Below are 20,095 nucleotides of genomic sequence, written 5' to 3' on the forward strand. Positions count from 1 at the left end.
TCTGTATGCGTTCTAATAAAATGAGATGATGTTTTAAATGTGATCCATTACGGCTGTCAGTGCATAATATCAGCCTTCAGCTCCGATCATAACTGAGGGTGTCCGTGACAAGAACCCAACTCCTCAACGCTACACACAAGACGGGTTGTTTTACTTTAATTACACATTTGAGTAAGCAACAGCAACACTACAGGCGAAAAGGCTTCGGTGCGGAGATACGATCTCAACAGCTCCGATAGAATCTTTCCATTCAATAACTTGTGAAAAGAAACAGCAGCTAGAAGTAGTGATGGACTGAGCAGTGGCCTGGTGTGAAATTGTTTCCAACTCAGGAGCTTTACAATTGTTTATACTCGCTCACTGTTTGGGACAATGGCTGCCTGAGGGTTTGAACCATTTTAAAAACAGGCAAATGGGCATTGATCACACTTTTCAAAATAGGAAATCTGTTTCATGTTATTACCTCCGACAAGAAGGTTATGTTTTCCATCTGCATTTGTATGTTTGTTACAAGAATAAAGCAAAACCTATATGGATTACCACAAATTTTAGTGGGAGGATGTGGTATAAATCAGGAAAGAACACATCAAATTTTGGTGCGGATCCAGATTTTTTTTTCACTTGCTTCTTTATTTTTGTCAATTAATCAGAGAATAATTCATGGTAAAAAAAAACATTTAGAAGACTGATGTAAATGAGTGTGTGCAATGTGGTTTCAATTCGGTGCAGATCCAAATACAAAGCCGGATCGAGTGAATTTAAATGTGGTTTCACAGGGAAACTGTCGGGCATGGTCAGTTTGCAGGATTACGCAAAAAACACGGGATTGATTTACACTGAATGTAGAAGCTGCAGAGTCAAAAATCTTTTCGTATTTTTAATCAATTTCTGTTTTGGAATTCTCAGAGAGTAATTAACGGGTCATGATGAAAATAAATCAGGCACATTTAGGGAACGCATATCTATTAGTGTGTGTAATTTGGTGCAGCTTGATTGAATCTAAGGGGACTGTTGGGCCTTGGCGCAGTGCCATTCTAGTTTGTTCTTTCTTAATCAAACGATGCAGCTTACCTATTGCAAAGAGCAACAGTTTGATGCCCTGACGTCGGCTGTGTGACACTGTGACAGACGAAGGCGGCTTTCACATGCACTGCAACCCTCAACTTTTATGGACCTTTCCCAGATGAGCTAAACGCAAATGACTGAACCAGCTGAACCAGAAATTAAACTGCCAGCTCCCCGCGTGCAAAGTCTGCATGCCACTTGTGAAACTGCTCTCCTAATCCAAACTGAATTACTCCAGTAGGTCCATGGGAACACTCGCCTCACGCAGATCCGGTCGAATGCGGCATGTGTGAAAGGGCAACTGTCAACTGTGGGCCGATCAAGTCCGGACATTGTACAGAGCTCAAATGTGGAAAAGGCTAAAATAAGAAAGATATTATGTGATTATTTTACATGTAAATATGACTGAAATCCCATCATGGCTGTTGTCTTAAACCCATTTGTGAAGATTACTTTGTCTTTGTTTGTTGCTGTTACACAATCAGGAAACTCAGCACTACAGAGCAGCGGGTTGGCTTGGAAGCGACTGCTGGTTAACGTGTAGTCTCAATGGGTTCCACTGTGTTTCAATCACTATGCATGTATACAAGACTAGCTTTGTTGGGACTTTGGAAATAATGTATTTGTGAGCACAGACAGGAGGAGAGAACCAAACAGATAAAGGGCTGAAAGCGGCTGACACTGGGAACAGAGCAAATAGGACGCACTAACATCATGCATATGCTAACTGGGGTACTGTAGTTCCACAGCAGATTTTGACCACACCCTCCTCACTTCTTCACTCTGACCATTAACAGTCCAGCAATACACCAGGTTTTGACCCATTCTTGTTGAGATTGAACCAATCTAGCAAACTCTGACAGAAAAGTCTGTTTGCATATATATATTTAAAGATTAAGTACGAATTAATGGGCTTAAGGCTGAGAGCAACAGATGGTGGCTGAATCAGGAACACAAACACGTCGGTGTTTTGGTATTTTCACTGGATTCGTTGCCAGTAAGAAAAATATAGAATAACACCAGCCTTATCCTTTAAATGCATAGTATTTCCACCATTAATGGCTGTAACTGTACGTGCATTTTCTTTCCATTTAAAGTCATTCTCTGCATTGATTTAAAAACTGAGATCTTCAACGCAGTGACACTGAAGAGTCAAATCTGCAAAAGCGACTGCAGCAGGCTCACGATTCAAATCCCGCGAAGTCGGGTGTGTAATATGAAGTTCACTGTTGATGACAAAGATGGAGGTGAACTAGGCAAACAATAATAAAATGAAAATATCAAATTGAAAAGAAATCCCTGTGCCTTTTATGCAGTATAATGCCTGGCCGGGCTCATCTCCGACAGCGTCTTGTGCTTTTGACTTACCAACCCTCTCACATAGTGGTATCGAACAAATTTTGTTCAACTTAATTAAAAAGTGCCAGAGAGCTCCGCTTTGACAGTCGACTGAACTACTGGTTCAACAACTGTGGATGGCGCGGCCCAAATCTTCACGGCCTCATTTGCAAATTCTCAATTAAAGTGAGAGTGCCTGCCGGTCAGCTGCAGACTGACTGGATAACAAAGATCAACGGTCTGCCTCTAATGATGAGCGCTCAGGGAATGTGCACGGCTGAGGCTCAGTTTGAAGGCTGTAGCACTGGGGAGCTGGAGAGGGAAATGAGAAAAGGGTGAGACACTGACAGTTCAAATCACTGTTCAAAGAAGAACACAAATGGGGTTCCACTGGAGCAGATTTTATATCAAACTTCATTAAAAATATAAATCATACTGAGACAGCATTAATATTATGCTTAAAAATACACATGAAAAATGTCCCGCAACGGTCCTCTGTAGGTCTAGTGTCTAAAACACAAAATGTATCGGTCTTCAACTAAACATCTAAGGTTATCTTCCATGCTAAAAATAGCCATCGTCGTCATTACAAGTATAAGTTCACATTGTGGCAACAGCCCGTGTTTAGGTTGCTATAGAAACCTCAGGTTCATACTATTACCTATGGCTTCAGATGAAAATTTAAAACACGACTGATAATAAAAGAAAACAGGTGCTTGATTTCACCGGGGCCACAAGCCAGAGATGTAAAAACTTCTAAAACAATAGAAAGGATCAGACAAGATCCAGATTTGGGTACAAAATCCATTTTATGTCCAGTTTCATTTTTATTGTCCAATGCTCTCAAGGACACAGAGCTGACAGAGACATGACACAACATTATGAGAAAGAATATAAACACAATATAAAGAAATAATATAACAAAAATACATACAGTACATACAGCATAATATGCACATAACCACAATACATAGAAACGGTACATATTCACGTACATGTAAAGATACAAACATACAGGTCATACAGTGTAAGCACATTTATACAAATATAAATACAAACAAGTAAATATGTATACATATGCACAAGAATATACATAAACATACAATGACAAAAACAAATCACAAATGACAAATTGTTTAAGATGGCTAAGAGGTATTTTCTACTAAACACACCTGGATACAATCAAAACTGTGAACATGTATAATTTATTTATTTCAATCTAAAGAATTATCTTTTATACAATTTATCTTAAAGGAGTAGATCTTTATTTGCACTATAGAGGATAACTATTTCATTATCTGGATAGCATGTCTGGAAGATGAAAGGTATGTTTGTCAAATGCGAGGCTACAGATATTGATAATTTTTTTATACTGACTCAAACAAAAAAAATTAGGTTGCCATAGGTTGCCTGTATAGACAGCTTATTACCACCCATAGTTACGTTTTTTATTGTTAGGCAACCTCTAGTGGCCAAGGTTAGTATGGCAGGAGCAATGGAGGGAGTCAGGTGATATATAAATATTGATAATTAACCTATTGGGATACATTTTGTTACTTTTATCTATAATCGTTCCAGACCTTTATCGGTATGTTCATTATTGTAACCATGACAACAACGGTTCTCTAACCTTAAGGAAGTCGACACACATACAAACATTTAGTTGCACATACACATTACATTACACAGTACAAATACACACTCAATAACTCAGCACACATAACATTCATGTATATTAAGATTCGCACACAGAAACACATACAAAAAAAGTAAATCGCTCTTTTATTTTGCAGGAAGACGTCTGTCATTTGAGTAAAAACTGATGTTATAGAAGTGCTATTGTGCAACCTACGTGAAGTAGACGTGTGGACATGAGACCGTGTGGTGTAAACTGATATACAAGAACGCAACGTTTGTGATCTCCTCAGAGCCTGACTGTGCATGTACTAGAGAGGCTGATGTGTCCATGGGGAATAGGCAGCTTGTACATTGCCTCTTAATGGCAAGTCACAACTGTGGAATAAATGCCAGCAACATTAAAACACTGCTGACAAGAAGTGATTATCTGTGGCTTAGTCAGGACAGAAGATGAATTAATAACAGAAAATAATTATTGCTTATGTGCCTAAATGGCAACTATGTTTCTGAAAAGAGTAATATTAATAAACAGCCGGCCTCCTGCTTTTTGCTCAAACTCAAGGACGGCTTGATTTGTGTCAGTCATTCAGTAGGTGATCGGTGAGTTAGTTAAAAAAAATGACACAACCCTACTGGTAGTGGCATAAGACACAACGTTCAGGCTACACACTTTCACCTATAGAGAGCCTAAGGGATGCCATGGCATGGAGATTTGTCCACCAGTAATAGACTCATGGCAACAGAATGAATGTGGCAACACCCAATTTCATTTTGGCTTAGTTGCTTCTCTTTGATTGGGATACGTGCGGTAAAATTTGAGAAAAGTTCAACTTTTGAAGCATCAGTGAAAGTACCAGCCGATCAAATCAAGTTCATGCAGATACAGAGAGATTGATTATTAGGGTGATGAATTGCCTTGTTATCTATGATTAGACATTTACTTATGGAGACTCAAACTGGAGAAACCTAACCTGGAGAGAGGTGGCAGAAGCTGTTGGTGAATCTAGCTAACCTTGCTACGAAGTCAGCCATTAAAGACAAAGCCCTGGTGGCCTTCTCGAAAGCCAGCGATGTAGCGTTGTGATCATGATAGCGCCAAGCACCAGGCACGCCCGTCATGGTATATGTGTGCGTGTAATGTTCACCGGGGGTAAAGCACAGTTATCAATTAAAACAGACATTTTCCAAGAAAACATGTGTCAGCTCAATAGCGGTAGAGCAGTTCCAACTTCGATTTTGCTGCAGCCTCACTCTGTGTTATCTCCAGATACTGCTAACTTTATGAGAACAAATTTGCAGATTTTCTAATAAATATTAACAAGTTCCCTCTTGGAACAAAGCTTTCAGTTCTACTATCCGACTAAATACTGATTACTTGTACTCTACATATCGGGAGTTTTTTATCTGATGAACATGGGTGTCCATTAATTCACGAAAACAAACGGCAAAGTATTTATAAAAAATATATATATTTTAAATGAAAAAGCACCAAAAGTTCACAGAATTCCACGAAAATAATAACCTCGTAATAACCAGAATCCAGTTACAGCACTTGACGCCAGGTGTAAGTAAAAGAGCTCACACCAGCGACTCACCTGCGGGGTAAGGGGTCAGGACTGTGTGTAAGGGGGCTGCCAGGGGTGGGCGTCGGCGGCTCCCTCCGGCTCCTCAGCGACTGGCTCCTCTGCACCTGCCGCAGCACGCTGCTCTTCAGGTCCAGCAGCGCCGTCATGTTGTTTCACTGCGGACACAAAGAGCCAACATCACGTTAACTCTCACTCCACTGCAAGAGCATGATTGGCAGTGTTTGCGTGAAGGAGTAACTCACAAGCTTGACTCTAAGAAAGCGAGTCAAAACACTTTTACGGTGCGAACATATTTATACAACTGGTTGTTTCCTGACATACAGTTGGTTTAAAGGGTTTCTTGTGGTCGGATCTGCTGCAAAGCACACGCACACACCTTTTGCTCTTTTAACATAATTATACTCTTTCTCAGCAGAAGGCGAGTCCTGGGTCTGTCTGACTGATGCCCCAGGGTGTGCAATTTATCCTCTACCTTTTAGTCTGTTCAGTTCAGGCACTCGACCTTTATTTATGGGACTTTGTAAAGAAATATGCAAATCAGGAAGCAGTGGCGAGCTGGGAGTCTTAAGAGCTGCATAATAGCAATGTCAGAAAAAAGGTTGTGTTATTAAAATAAAAAGGCAAGAAACGAGCGCAAAAATATAGTACTAACTATGTTTAGAAATGTTTTCCTGAATGTCTTAAAGGTTCAGTGTGTAGAATTTGGTGAGATCTAGTGGGGAAATTTCATGTTGTAGCTCAATGCCCCTCACCTCACCCTCCCCCTCCAAACATGAAAGAGAACCGTCACATTTACATAACATGTCATTTAGCTTTTATCCAAAGCGTCTTTACAATTTGTGCGTTCAACATCTATGAGGGGTCATTTTTGGGGTTCAGCAATTGGTCTAAGAGAAGAAAGGCACAAGTGTTGAGAGGCCCACTCGGTAACAACTCATGTACAGGTACATCAGAGGTAATATGATCAATGGTTAAACATTGAACTAAGTGTTAATCATGTAATTTGCACTTTTCTCCCTCTTGACAAACAATCAACATGTAACTGGCATTAATTGCAAAGCAGCCATGTTGCACTAAGTAATTAGGATCATTCAGTTGAAAGGTAGCTGTTGAGTTCCCAACAGTGAAAATGGAAACTCTGGTTCCTGATTTTTAATTGTGGGCTTGGCTGGACATAAAAAGTATTTTTCAACAATGGTACAATCCAAAACTCAGAGCTGCCAGCAGGGGTTCAGCTTCATGGAAATATTTGGGGGGGTTGTTATGCTTTGCTCAGTTGCCCCAAAGACCTCATGAGGGACACACTCTACATGTGATGTCACACAGAGAGCAGTTAGATGCATTGCTCTATTACTGTTCATCTCCATCAATCCATCCATCCATCCATCCATTATCTATACCACTTATCCTTTTGAGGGTCACAGGGGGAGCAATGAATCATGGGGTATGTGGGCTGGGAAGGATCCTCCCAATGGCGCCTTCGTTGCTCTGTTCTAGAAGAACATATTTGTCAGCCACATTTAGAGCCTTTGAATTCGACAGCCTAGTCGCGCCGCTGTGATGCAATCGGCCTACGAATGCAGCAGATGAAGGATGTGGCGCCTGAATTGGAACACAGCTAAAGAACCATTCACACTCACACCTATGTTCAATCTAGAGTCTCCAATTAACCTAACCAAGCCGCAGTACCCGCAGAAAATCCACGAAAACCTGTTCTTGCTGTGCTGCTGTGTACATCTCCACTGGTGTCATTTTAAAACAACTGTCTGGATGTTTGATTAACTCCGACACTGAATCTGACAAATGAAATGTAAGTTACAGTAGCTGGCCTAACATAAAGCAGTCTCCTATAAGAAATGCATTACCAGTGTTAGAAATATGCTTTACTTTGTCATTGCCGAGGTTTGGATAACAAGAGCAATACCTGTCTCACTTCTGTACAGTTTGTTAGCTTAGTGTAAAGATGGGGAAACTATTTGGACTAGTTTTCTTTTACATTAGTTTTGTAAAGATTAAAGAAATATGTCAGTTTTTGACTTTTATAGATACTGGTAATAAGATTTTGTTAGCTTTCAACCAATTTGTGTTGGCCATTTTAATTTTTATGCAAAGCCAGATTAGTTGGCTGTCATTTCAAAACAAGTAGGGACAAGAGACTGATATCAATCTTCTCAGCAAGAAACCAAATGTGTTGAAAATGATTTACTATTCCTTATAATAAAACCAAACAGTTTGTCCTGTGTTCTTTGACTAACCGTTTGCAGATGTACATTTCCCATAAAAAAACAAATCCACCTCTACCTAAAACTGTAATTAATACATGTTATAAATAATAAATAGTAATAACAGGAACAATTATAACATAAAGTAATTTAGGAAAATATGGGGATAAAGGCATGTACATATATTATTATAAATTGTCCTGCATATTTTAATGTATGGCAGCTTCTAAATTTAGTAAGCTTTAACTGAATGTTATGCAACCATTTGTAGAAGAAGGAAAACCTTTCTTGACTACTTCTCGTAACTGTGAAATACGATATTTAGAAAATTGAGTCTGCTTGACGACCTTAGCGAGATTGGCACTATGTTGCTAAGCAATTCCCTCAGACAAAGTAGGCCTTGCTGCCATGAAGTGAACTCTCAATTTGGCTTCATGGCGACTCTAAAATATAACTGAGTTATGTGACACAATAACAGTTTTGTGCTCCCTCTACTCACCCCTAGAAGAAGAGCCGAAAATAAAATAAACCAAAGTTATTTCATTATCCGTGCATGTCAGCATTCTCCCCAGGATAAATGTAAAGAAAAAGGTACAGGACATGTCAAACTTTACGATTTCCTTGCAATAGCAACATCAAATGTTTTTATACAGCTGACTCCGCAGTCTCAATCAAAAAATATAAACTGTCTTTCCGTTTGTGTGTAACAAAAAGGTTTCATGAGAATATATGTTATATCAAGAGGCACATAGTTACTATGAAAATTATTTTTAAGTGCAATGCTCCTTTATGGCTTTTTTTGGTCAACAGTCAGTCTCCAAACTTCATTATGTTCCTCAGCTATATTCCCTTTATTAGGAGGTAATCCTTTAAATCTTGACAGAAGGTTGGGCGTCTATAAATACCTGAGGATCAATATTGAAGTCAGTCACTAAATCCTCACAGGAAAAGAATACATTTATTAGCTGCCACAGTTTAAGTGCAACAGAACATTTCAAGGCTCCATAGAAGAAGGGGCGTTCGCAGTGCGAGTTTCATTTCAGCATTCATTTCGAGTAAAAGACAAATCTGATTGCAAGGTTATTGATTGCATAAATGACAGCAGTTTCTACAGCAAAACACTCACACACACATCTGCCTAGCAACTGAGGGAGAGAGTGAAGTCAAATCAAAGAGTCTCTTTAACAGCATTCCATCACTTTGGTCCCTGGTTCTCCATTTTACTGCATTTTCTTATAAATAGGACTGTGATACTGGCTCCACCTGCATAACTTGAGTCTTTTGTGAGGCTCCAATGGTCCGACAGAAACACAGTAAAGGAGGAAGAGACAGAACACTCAAAAAAAGAGAGAAAAAGACCTGACAAGGACACAACAGCGAGGGTTTGATTGATGGAGAAGTAGTTTCAGAGGACAGTCAGACAGTCAGACGCTCTTTTCAATAGTTGACAGCCAATGTCTACGTCTGTGTGAAAAAGAAGCGATGAACCGTGGGCTGAGAGCTTGTTCAGCCAGCAAAAGACAAAATAGTCACTGTTATTAACAAACTGTAATAGAGGACAATTAACTTGGTGTGCAGAAGAGATTCTGAGCTGAATTTACAGGAAATGTTAATTGGTGTTTGGTTTTATATTTAAAGACGACCCTCTTAAATGTGGCCTGTTTTGAATCACAGCACTTGCACCAAATACATGCAGAGAAATTCAACATACTGGCTTGTATGACTACTGTCATTCAGAGAGCAGCAAGCAGTAGGCTTTCCTGCTCGGAGAGAGCCGGATATTCATGGTACAGGTTGCATCGATGGCTGAGCCAAAGGACAGAGTGCCATTAATCCAGGAGGCTGACATCTGTTATCTACTTGGAGTATTCTCACTTTACTCAAGTAGACTGAAGTGTCGATACTCCTTGGCTGATAGATATTATCAAAGAGTCTTTCACAATGTGCCTCAGAAAGCACCTGTTGGAATCTCCTCAATGACGACTTCACATATCGAATTCCTATATTTTCCAAAATGACAGATAGATGTCGTCACCTTTCCGTTTTCATTCAAAAGTTTTGGAAGTGCATATAAATATTCAACTATAGCCAAAGGGTCGTCTCATAGGTTTTTGTCATATACTGATTTATAATAATTATGCACTAGGTCAAACTTTAGATTCATCAGTTTCTAACAATGATACATTTGTTGATGGATCCAGCTTGTAACCGTATAACCTACTGACATCCTAAGTCAGACATGTAGCATCAAGATATATCTGTGATGCCAGTTAAGGAATGCACCAAATGCGTGTAATTTGACCTGATTGTGACACTACCTTAATACGTCCACATGTATTATTCATATATTTACTATTGTACCTGACCTATGCTTCTATACCCTAAGGGTGAAGTGAACCTAATAGCACTAATACAAAAATAAGATTCAAACAGAAATTATTACATATAAAAAGAAACTATAATATCAAGATAAACCCTGAAAAGCTAGCAAGAACAGCAAGAACACACGCATGATTCTAAATGGCACAATGAGAAAAAGCATTAATCCAAGTATCATATATCGTATCAGATGAGTCCATCATTACTAAGTTGTTTGGATTTGCCAGTTCTTTCAACAAACCCTTCAGTCAGATGCAGAATTTAAGCTAAAAAATTATTGCAGTGATCCACAACTGTCTTGTTCTCTTATTAAAAGGAAAAAAATGGAGATAAACACTTTCTTCAAATTTAAGTTTGTCAATACCTTCAAAGTGGAGACATTTCTTTCATCTTTCTCTAAGGAGTCATCTCCTGGCCTGGAACTATTTAGGTACAACATCACTGAGAACTGCAACTCCTCCACTAACTCAAATTTTCAATAGATGTATGATTACTGGCATACATTGGACCAGATCTATGACTACTTTGTGAACAACCACTTGCTCTCAACATGCTTTCAGGCCTGGTTACTACTCTGGTCCAGATGATTGACCACAGGCTCAAGGACCCTGATAAAAGCCAATTAGTTAAGCTTTTGATTGAAGCCCATGGAGATTTACTATATTGTGTTTTTTCAACATATAAATTGTTATTTATTTAATAGAACTCAAAGATTTAATTGGCTTTTGGTTGTTTTTTTTTATGTCTTGTGGGGGGCCAGCATAGATTGCACAAAAAAAAATGGCAGGCATGACATCGTGCTAAAAGTGAAGCCAAAAAATGTTGAGCTCCCCCTGCTGGCTGGCTGCAGTATAGGTTGTAGACCCTTCATGCTAGCCGAAGGGACACACAAAAAACCCAAAGTACACGGAAAATAAATGTCTTCCAAAGATATAATTTTAGGTAGTTCTTATCACAATGATGTATGTGCTATTTTTTTCTGGTAAGTTTGGCTTTAATTTGTTATTTGATGCTACAAAAACGGGGTGAAATATCATGATTGACAGCTGAGATGATCTCACAATTAGTCAAGAGCATGAATCAGTGGGAGCTTGATACCAAAGCTCAACTCACTACTGCGCAGACTCTGGCACCAAATGATGTCAAAAGCACAATATGGCGGCCCCCGTATTCCAACATATTTTGGCCTCATTTTTGAGGGGTGGAAGTGGAGACGTGTTGTCCATCTTTACTTACAGTCTCGGATTTGTAATTAAACCAAAGCCAAGGCACACAGGTTGATTAGTTACAGAAGAGTTTTGAATCCAATATTTTCACCACTGGACAGTATCATTCTATTGATTTTATGCAGTGTTCCAGTGCTGTAATGTCTGGTTGACCCCAACAAAACGCCTTTAAGTGCATTTCGTTGCTGAACATTAGGGGCTACAGCCTGTGAGGAGAGGTGTTCACCATTAATGCTCCCCTGCGTGACTTCTGTTCAACAGTGTCATGCTCTTGTCATGATTTCTTTAAGAGGCAGAGCAGCAGAAATACCTGAGGCATGTTTGGTCGCTGTGCTAAACAAAGAAACCTGTTTTATATCTTCAAACTACGGTGCATCAGACACACAAAAAAAGCTCTGCTCAAGCCTCACATCAGATCCGCTACATGCAGCCTGGTGAGCAAGAGGAGCTGACAGCTAACAGGCACCGCAGAGCAGCTGTCTCCCAGGTGAACTCATTTCAATTACAGGAGAGGATCGCTCCCAACTGGATTTCACTCTGCCTCAGCCGTCAACCCACAGTGACAAAAACGGGTCGACGTGCCACCGACGGTGGGGCGCCGGCTGCCAAGGAAATACTGTCAAAGCCAAGTAAATGCCTTTTTCGCTACATTGGTGTCAAAGTCGTGCCAGGGAAACACTTGCTCACCACTGTCTCTCTCCTGTGAGAGCCAATGAGCCCGGCAGCCAAAGCCGGCTTGCTGATAAAAAGGGAGTGTCTCTATGGTAACAGCAGACGAAAGGGAGCTGGTAAATACAGGTGAATGCAATTTTACAAAGCCAAGAAAAAAGAAAAAAGCCCTTTCATGTGTTGGCTTTAACACAGCTAAACATGTAGAGCAATATATAAAACACACTCATTCATGACAGCAGGCCACAGTCTGGTCACTTCATTCCCTGACACAACTGTGGTAGAGGTCCATATAAAACAATTCCCCCTCTATATAGAATCTCTATTCAGCAATGTCAGTCACTATAACACTTCAGAGTCACAGATATGTTTTTCGATGTGACTTCAAGAGCTTAACTGTTGTTCCCACTTCTCATTCCTTTCCCATTTGACATCTCCAAAAGTATACATCAGATAAAAGACAGCCAGAGATACTGTAGCGGATCAATAAAGTAACAAGGTTTACACTGTTCTGCAGCGGTCGGTCATTGGCAGCTTCAAACGCACCCGAGATTAGTCTTCGTGGGGTTTTCAGAAGCGCACCTATCTAAGTCATTAGTCTATTGTTGTCGAGCTCTTCTTTAAGTGTCTGTCTGAGCGTGAAAGCTTCATCCTTTAGAGTGCTGTTGAGTGTTTCAAAGGGGCTGGGACAGACACAGGGAACGAGAAAAAGACGAGGAGGAGAGAGGGGTTTCTTTATCTCGGAAAAAAAAAGAATCAATGTAATTAGGGGCATGCATTTAATTCATTACATTCCTCCCGAGTCTCCAAAATGAAAGGTGAGTATTAACCATCCCCTCCTGTGGTGACACTGACAGTCACGTAATTAAATCAAATACACATTTTGACCTCCATATTCCCCGAGACTTCATTATACGACATCAGCCTGAGGAGATTCAAGTCATAACTCTAAGTAAATCATGCTCTAGTGTCAATGACGATAACAACTATGGCTGTCATGGCATTAAAGACGGAGCTTAAAGCCTCCTCAGTGGCCATCAGTTGTATTATGTAAGTCGGCCTTTAGGGACAAATGGATCCAACTGTCACTTTCTGTCTAATCTTCAACGAGCTGTCAAGTGGATTTGATGCAAAAAAAACAACAACAGCAACAACGTGTAACAAAGTGTAGACATCTCTATGACCTAGACCATATCCACTTGTAGATAACAAATAGTCCATAATCCAGCAAAAGAAACTGTGCATCTTGTCGTCTACTCCCCGAAGCCCCCCCGGAGTCTGTGTTGTCAAGGCAAATGACGGGCACTTTGGCTCGGAAACTGACTGCCAGAGAAAATCCCAGGAATTGACGGCTGTGAGCTTTAAAGGGCGTCTGCAGCGCAGCCGAGCAGTGGAAACCACTGTCAGCCACGCAACAAAGAATTAAATAAATAAAGAATACAAAACTTAAACAATGGTGCACATCTTTGCTCATTATACCACATATAATACATCCTTTGTCAGCCTGAGAGACACTCACTCCAGCAGTGACTGTCAAAAATAGCAGCCATTGAGTCTTCATGCGGAAGCAATGCCGCCGCCGCCTCCGTAGTTTACGCACATAACATCAATCTGAACTGCGCAACGACACAAGTGATGCTCTGAAGTCATGCAACTGCACAGGCTCTAACAAATTACACACTTCCCAACAATATATTAACACAGCGTTTCCATAACCTCTTTTTTTTCTACCACTGTGCAGCAGGAGGAAAACACTGGGGAGGCAGCTTTTATAATAGACAGGTTTGATCCACTGTATAATAATAGGAGGTGATGATTAATTAATGACTAAAGGACTCATAATAATTCGTCTAAAGTGGAGTTATGACCTCCACAAGGAGGAGAGAGAGCCACACAGAGCCACAGAATTTCAACTGTATCAACTGAACAGGCAAAGATGCTACATACGGATTTACTATTTTTATTATGTTCTTCTTCTATTAGACTCTGCAGTTTTCATGCAGTTGATGATTAGTGAAACACCATCATTGCCTTGCTCTTTTATTTTGCTGCACATGTAACTACTGTCAATATTAAAAATGCAGGTAAATTACCGGCTTGCAATTGCTGTTGCTGTCACTGGGGGAGAAAAGAGAGGCTGTGTGTGTGTGTGTGTGAGAGCGAGAGAGAAAGAGAGAAAGAGAGAAAGAGCTCCACAGGCATCTCCAATGCATCCAATTGATTTATACATACATAGTGTAAACCCAGCACTAACTGTGTGTCAGCTGCCAAAGAGGTTAAACTCACACAGAGATCAAGAAACCTAAAACCTCTTTTCTATTTTTATTTTCCTGAGAAACATAAGACTTGTCTAAGGAAAAATGTGCGTCAGAATAAAAAAAACTCTTCTACTTCGGGTTTACAAATGTTCAGTTATATTCAAGATGTAACCAGGGTAAATATAATAACAACTTCACAGGCTCTATCTTTTACCTGATGTGATACTGGTGTGTTGCACTTGTGTGTTTGTGTGTGAGTGTGTGTAAATCAGAAATCAATGCAACCTTGCTCACCTGTAGTCTCAGTAAAAAACAACATTACACAACATTTCCCTGAGATAGATCGCCACAATGTGTGTGTGTGTGTGTGTTTGTTTGCGTGGTTCCACTCAGAGTCAACTTAAAGCTACTGATCAGGTTTCCAGCATCAGTCTGTGGATGCTTATGATGAACAGAAGGGGAACTTTCACTATGGCAGACAGATTAAGAAGCTGCGAGGCGAATATTTCCTCTCAGAAAAAAAAAGTGGATCAGGTCTGAAACCCCCTCAGGAGACACATCACCCATCAACCACACATTCTTTCATATCACCCACAGAACTTTAGACTCCTTAAAAAAAGGCTAAATTCAAATGATTTCCAACTAATGTGGATTCTGATCAACAGGTGCATCTGAAGCAGCCTTCACATTGACAGCATGAGTCAGAGCAGCTGACGCATGTGTAAATACAAATTTGAGTTTGCGTTAAAGATCCAGATGTGATGCTGATGTTGGATGAAGAAGAAGAAGCTCCCGGGCTCACCTGTGTCTCTGGAGCGGTTCTCCGGTGTGAGAGGTTTTCACTGATGTCAGGATCAGTGGATCAGTGGATGTGCAGGCTCGCAGGAACAAGAAGAAGAAGAAGAAACGTGGTTTTTTTCTGTCGCGGTTCAACTTCTGGGAAAACAACACCGATCGCTCGGTGTTTTGTTTCTTGTGATGCACGAGGAGACAAAAAGCTCCGATTAGTCCGCGGAAATGTCTGCTGGGGCTCACGCGCCGCCAATGCCCGCGCCAAATATGGTCACGGGAAGTGCGGCGGTTACTTCACCGCCCTCCGCTGCTGTCGGAAATATCGCAACTGCGAGTGGACGACACGACACCGGTTCACCTCCCCTGAGAAGGAGAAAAGAAGAAACATGTTTAAAGCGACACTCGTCCATTAACCCTCCTCCCCTCTTCCCTTCATCCTTGTTCCCCCATCCATTCGTCCCCCATCCCTGCCCTCATACCTTTATTCTCCTTTTCTCTTCCCTCATCCCTTCATCCCCCTTCACTCATCCCTTCATCCTCCATCCCGCATCCCTTCATCCCTACCCCCATCCAATTATCCACCTTCCCTCATTCCGTCATCCTTATTCCCTCATCCCTTCATCCTCCTTCCCTCCTTCCTATACAAGCATCCCTTCCTCCTCCTCTCCTGATATAAAAGCTACGTACCTGCATCATACACTTGTTATTTAAACCAATTAGCTTATTAGCTTACTGTTTCTCAGTGGAAAGCAATACTTGACTTGGCCTGATGTGTTTTGTTGTAACCCTTTGTAGTTCAGTGTAAAGAGTAGTAACATAAATGTAAGTATTAAGATAAGATAAGATTGATTGACTGGGTGGCTGTGACTCACGAGGAAGAGCAGATAGTCCACTAACGAGAAGGTTGGCGGTTCGATCCCCGTTTAACCCATTCCACGTGCTGATGTGTCCCTGGGCAAATGGCCTCAGTGGGCCAGCAGTGTATGGTTGATTTAAGATAGAGAAAGTGCTCCTCACACTGTATGAGTGTGAATGGCAAAACTGTACTGTAAAACACTTTGAGTGCTCATCAAGACTATAAACGTGCTATACAGACCATTTACTTATTATTTATTGGTCTCATGAAGGGGAAATTAGCTCTGTTGCAGCAGCAAAGACAACAGTCAAAAATTGGCATCCTTAAAAGTAATGAATAAGTAAAAATGCAGTATAAACCAGGGGATATAAATGATGCATACAGTGTAAACAGAAACAAAATTATATAGAGTAATACACAGCAAATATATGACAGTCACACCATGGACACAACTAAACAGCTATGACATAAAAATGGCTTTCTGTGAGTGTATATTATTTTTAAGAATTACAGTATATCTTTTTGGTTCATGCAATGCTCAGCATACTTTCTGACCAGGGGCAGGGGTTGTGAAAAGACGGAGTTTACATTGTGCACCTGAAGGCATCATTTGACTGTTGCTGAGGGATGTTGCTGAGAAAAATCCTCTCAGCTACAAAGGTGAACAAGGTCCTACTGTCAGTCACTGACATCAGTGTACATGTTGTTCTGCTTAATGAGCTCAAACACGGGCAATGCCGCTATTTCCAAGAAACACTTAAAGGGGACCTACGTACATGTACTCATACCACTCAGGAGACAGGAAGTCATTGAATTTACACCGAAAACAGTCTGAGCCTGCACAGAAAAAACACAAAGACTGTATATTTTCAGTCCAAAGATGACATAGTGTCACTCTTTGTATGTTATTTAGCGTTGGATAACAACACTAACAATAATCAAAAAAAGAAGGGTAGACAATGTTCTCTCCATCCATCCATCCATCCATCCAGAGCAGGGAAGAGAGGCTAAAGACACTAAAGAGAGAGATGCACTAAATGTAGGAAGATGTTAAATATAAAAATGTTGGTTACAATATATATATAAACACATTTATCGTTATTAATAATTTTTATCATACTTTAGAATGTGGGTGAATAATTTAATGTCATAAATATAAATCATTGTACTACCATTAAATGTGGGGTAATAGACAGAGTCACTGCCCCAAAGCCTGTTTTACTTATTAAAGCACGTCCACCATTAATCATGGTGTTACCGCCATATACCATAACCTAATAAGCACGCCATGGCAACCAAAAATAGGAGATGGAAGGTAATTAAAATACTAAATCAAAAGGTGATTGAAATGGTAAATCAAATGTGTTTAAACACGCCATTAATAGAGATAAACCAAAATCCTGGCTTTGACACCTGTTGTGACGATGTGTTCTGCATCAGTGCTTGGTGGAATGACACTCTGACAGTAATATTTACAGCCCATGCAAATAAGACCAGATGATGCACAGTTCGAAGCCCTCGTATTATAGGACGTGTCGGGCACTTTCTCACTTGTCTGTTTGCACGTTAGGACACACGAGGGGAAGGGCATGTGCACGGACGCTTTAAATAGGCACAGGAGCATTAATTACATGCTTGCAGGAGAGAGGTGTCTCTCTCCAAGCACAGAAATGATTTCACACGTGACCATTATAATGGGAGCTGCAGTCATCTCCAAGTGAAAAAAACTGGAAGGGATCCCTTCATCAGCATCAACAAAGTCAAAGCTTGTCAGCATCCTGTGATTAGGGAGTTCCCTTTTCACTGTTTACCCTGTTTATTCTGAAGCACTCATTATGGGATGCAATACAATTTAAACAGGTTATATTAGATTAAATCTGTTTATGGGAACAATGGGCAAATTCTTGCTGCAAACAGAAGATTGATGAAAAGGTTGAGACGCTGTTTTGGGCCTTTTTGTGAAGGTCAAAACAATCGTATACCATTTCAGTTGTACATTGGGTAAACATGAAGGCATTCAAGATATTATTCACAATTAATCCCACATCCACTGATTTTCAGTTCAAAGCCAGTGCTAATCAATGCTTGGTCCTTCGTCAGGTCATGGTGGGATATAAACAGCCTCAGTTACTTATTTACAACTTTGTTTTGTATCTTGTACTAAACAAAGTTAAAAGAAGGTTAATGGAATGAATTTTCTTTGATGGAGACAGACTCCTGAGCTGCAAATGAGGGGCGGTCAATACAAAAAAACACTCTGACAACAAGTCCAAAGCTGGAGTCTGGAGAATTACATTATCTAATGCACTTCTGAGGAAAAACAAAAAGATCAAAAAACAACTCTGATTCGGATATGGTTTGACATCATTTTCAGCAAATCCAAGCAGAAGGCTTTTCCCATGTTGAGAGATAAGACACATGTGACCCTTTGCCTTGTTTCCATGGTCACATCATTAGAGAACTTCCCCAGCTGGCTCCGACTGCTTGATGTGTCGACGGCGAATAACAAGCGAAAGATTTGGTTACGCCAGAGGAAAACAAAAGCTACTTTCGAATCTTTCACTCGACCTGAAGTCCTACGACCTAATGGAACCACCAAAGCGGATGTATTAAAAATACATAATTTAATTTTTTTAATACATATTATGTATTTATAAACCAATCAGTTAAGTCATTGCATTTTCTGAGTCATTCAAAGGTTATTCAGTCACTTATCGTAACCATTTGTCTTATTATTGAAGATACGAGTCAGTCCCCTCCTTTTTCTCTTCTCTCTAGAGAATATGAGAGATGTTTGTCAGCAGTGAAGAGATGTGTATTTCACACAACATCTTGTTATTGTTTCCATCTGCTGTGATTGCATTATTTCGACACGTGATTTTCTGAATACTCTCAAAGGCCACGTTCATCAGTGTGTTCATCAGAAGTCAGGGCTGCACAAAGCAGCGCACAGAGGGAATCATCTGGTTCTCAATGGTTTTAATTATGCAAATTGGATTTTGGAGAAGTGCTGACAGGTTCAAAAAAATGCACCCACTCGGATTTGACCCGTTTTATTGTGTTGGTGGGGAGCTGCAAAAAAGCCTCAGAGGAGGCGGGGCTGACTGAGTGTCAGAAGTTTAAAATGTGAGTGATGGTGTCATTGTCCAAAACTAAAAATACACCTGAGTAACTTTTGACCAGTTTTTCCTCCTCTGACTGAGCCATAGTTAAAATGCAGCTCGTTTGAATTCCTGTGGTTGACAATATTTACCTTATGGATTAAGTTTTCCTGTCATTTTGGCAGGATCATGTTTGTATCATTTTATTTTCTCTGTATTTACAGGGTGAGGAATAGAGTCTCTATAATGTTCGACCGCAGAAAGAAAAGTGCAACATCAATATGTTGTTTTTCAAATAAGCTTCATTTGGCATTATTAAGACCAACTGTCCGTGTGATAGCTGTGGGTGTATTTCCTCCTTTATTTACATCTTCTCCACACACTTAACTGAAAATAGGAAACTTGTTATGATGTCTGTTCAGAAGGATGATTCATCTTGATTAAAATGCTCTCACCCTTTCGAGTCCATCGCACGTACCCTGGCGTCAAGACAGCAATATCCTGTGATTCCAAACAATCACATGTGCAAAGATGTGGACATTGAAATGATTTAGTATCATATTTACATGTCATAGACACATATTACATACATACTGTCAGGACACATCACTATAGCATGTTCGTACATGGATACACACAGTACGTGTAAATATTAGTGTATGAGGTACTCAGATAATTAGACACCTCTTTGTACATATGGATCATGCAGTCTACAGCCTTTACCTTGGTTTCTTCTTCATTTCTCATGACTCTTGTGCCTCCCTCAGGCAGAAGAGGGAACTGACAAAGAGCCATCACAGTAACTTTATTTTTGTACTGTTTGCCCCCTACTTTTGATATTTTTCTTTTCTTTTTTTATATTTTCATCCTCGATTAAACCTCAGGTAGCTTGTAAATGTCTTCCACAGCCACATTACCACCACATTTAAAAATTTGAAACCGCTTCAAAAAGTGATGCTCGCTGG

General features: G+C 40.2%; 1 protein-coding gene across 1 annotated transcript in view; it reads right to left on the minus strand.

The window, feature by feature from the left end:
* Positions 1 to 15,435, minus strand: part of baiap3 (BAI1 associated protein 3) — a 37,257-nt gene extending 21,822 nt beyond the window's left edge. Inside the window, exons 1-2 of the mRNA XM_034593661.1 lie at positions 15,184 to 15,435; positions 5,637 to 5,782 (exon numbers count right to left, since the gene is read on the minus strand). Coding sequence (XP_034449552.1) covers positions 5,637 to 5,773 — 137 coding nt within the window. The 5' untranslated portion in view covers positions 5,774 to 5,782; positions 15,184 to 15,435. The remainder of the gene's footprint in view (positions 1 to 5,636; positions 5,783 to 15,183) is intronic.
* Between the last annotated feature and the right edge of the window lie 4,660 nt (positions 15,436 to 20,095).

Source organism: Hippoglossus hippoglossus, chromosome 8 (assembly GCF_009819705.1).
Source record: "Hippoglossus hippoglossus isolate fHipHip1 chromosome 8, fHipHip1.pri, whole genome shotgun sequence".
Classification (NCBI taxonomy): Eukaryota; Metazoa; Chordata; class Actinopteri; order Pleuronectiformes; family Pleuronectidae; genus Hippoglossus; species Hippoglossus hippoglossus.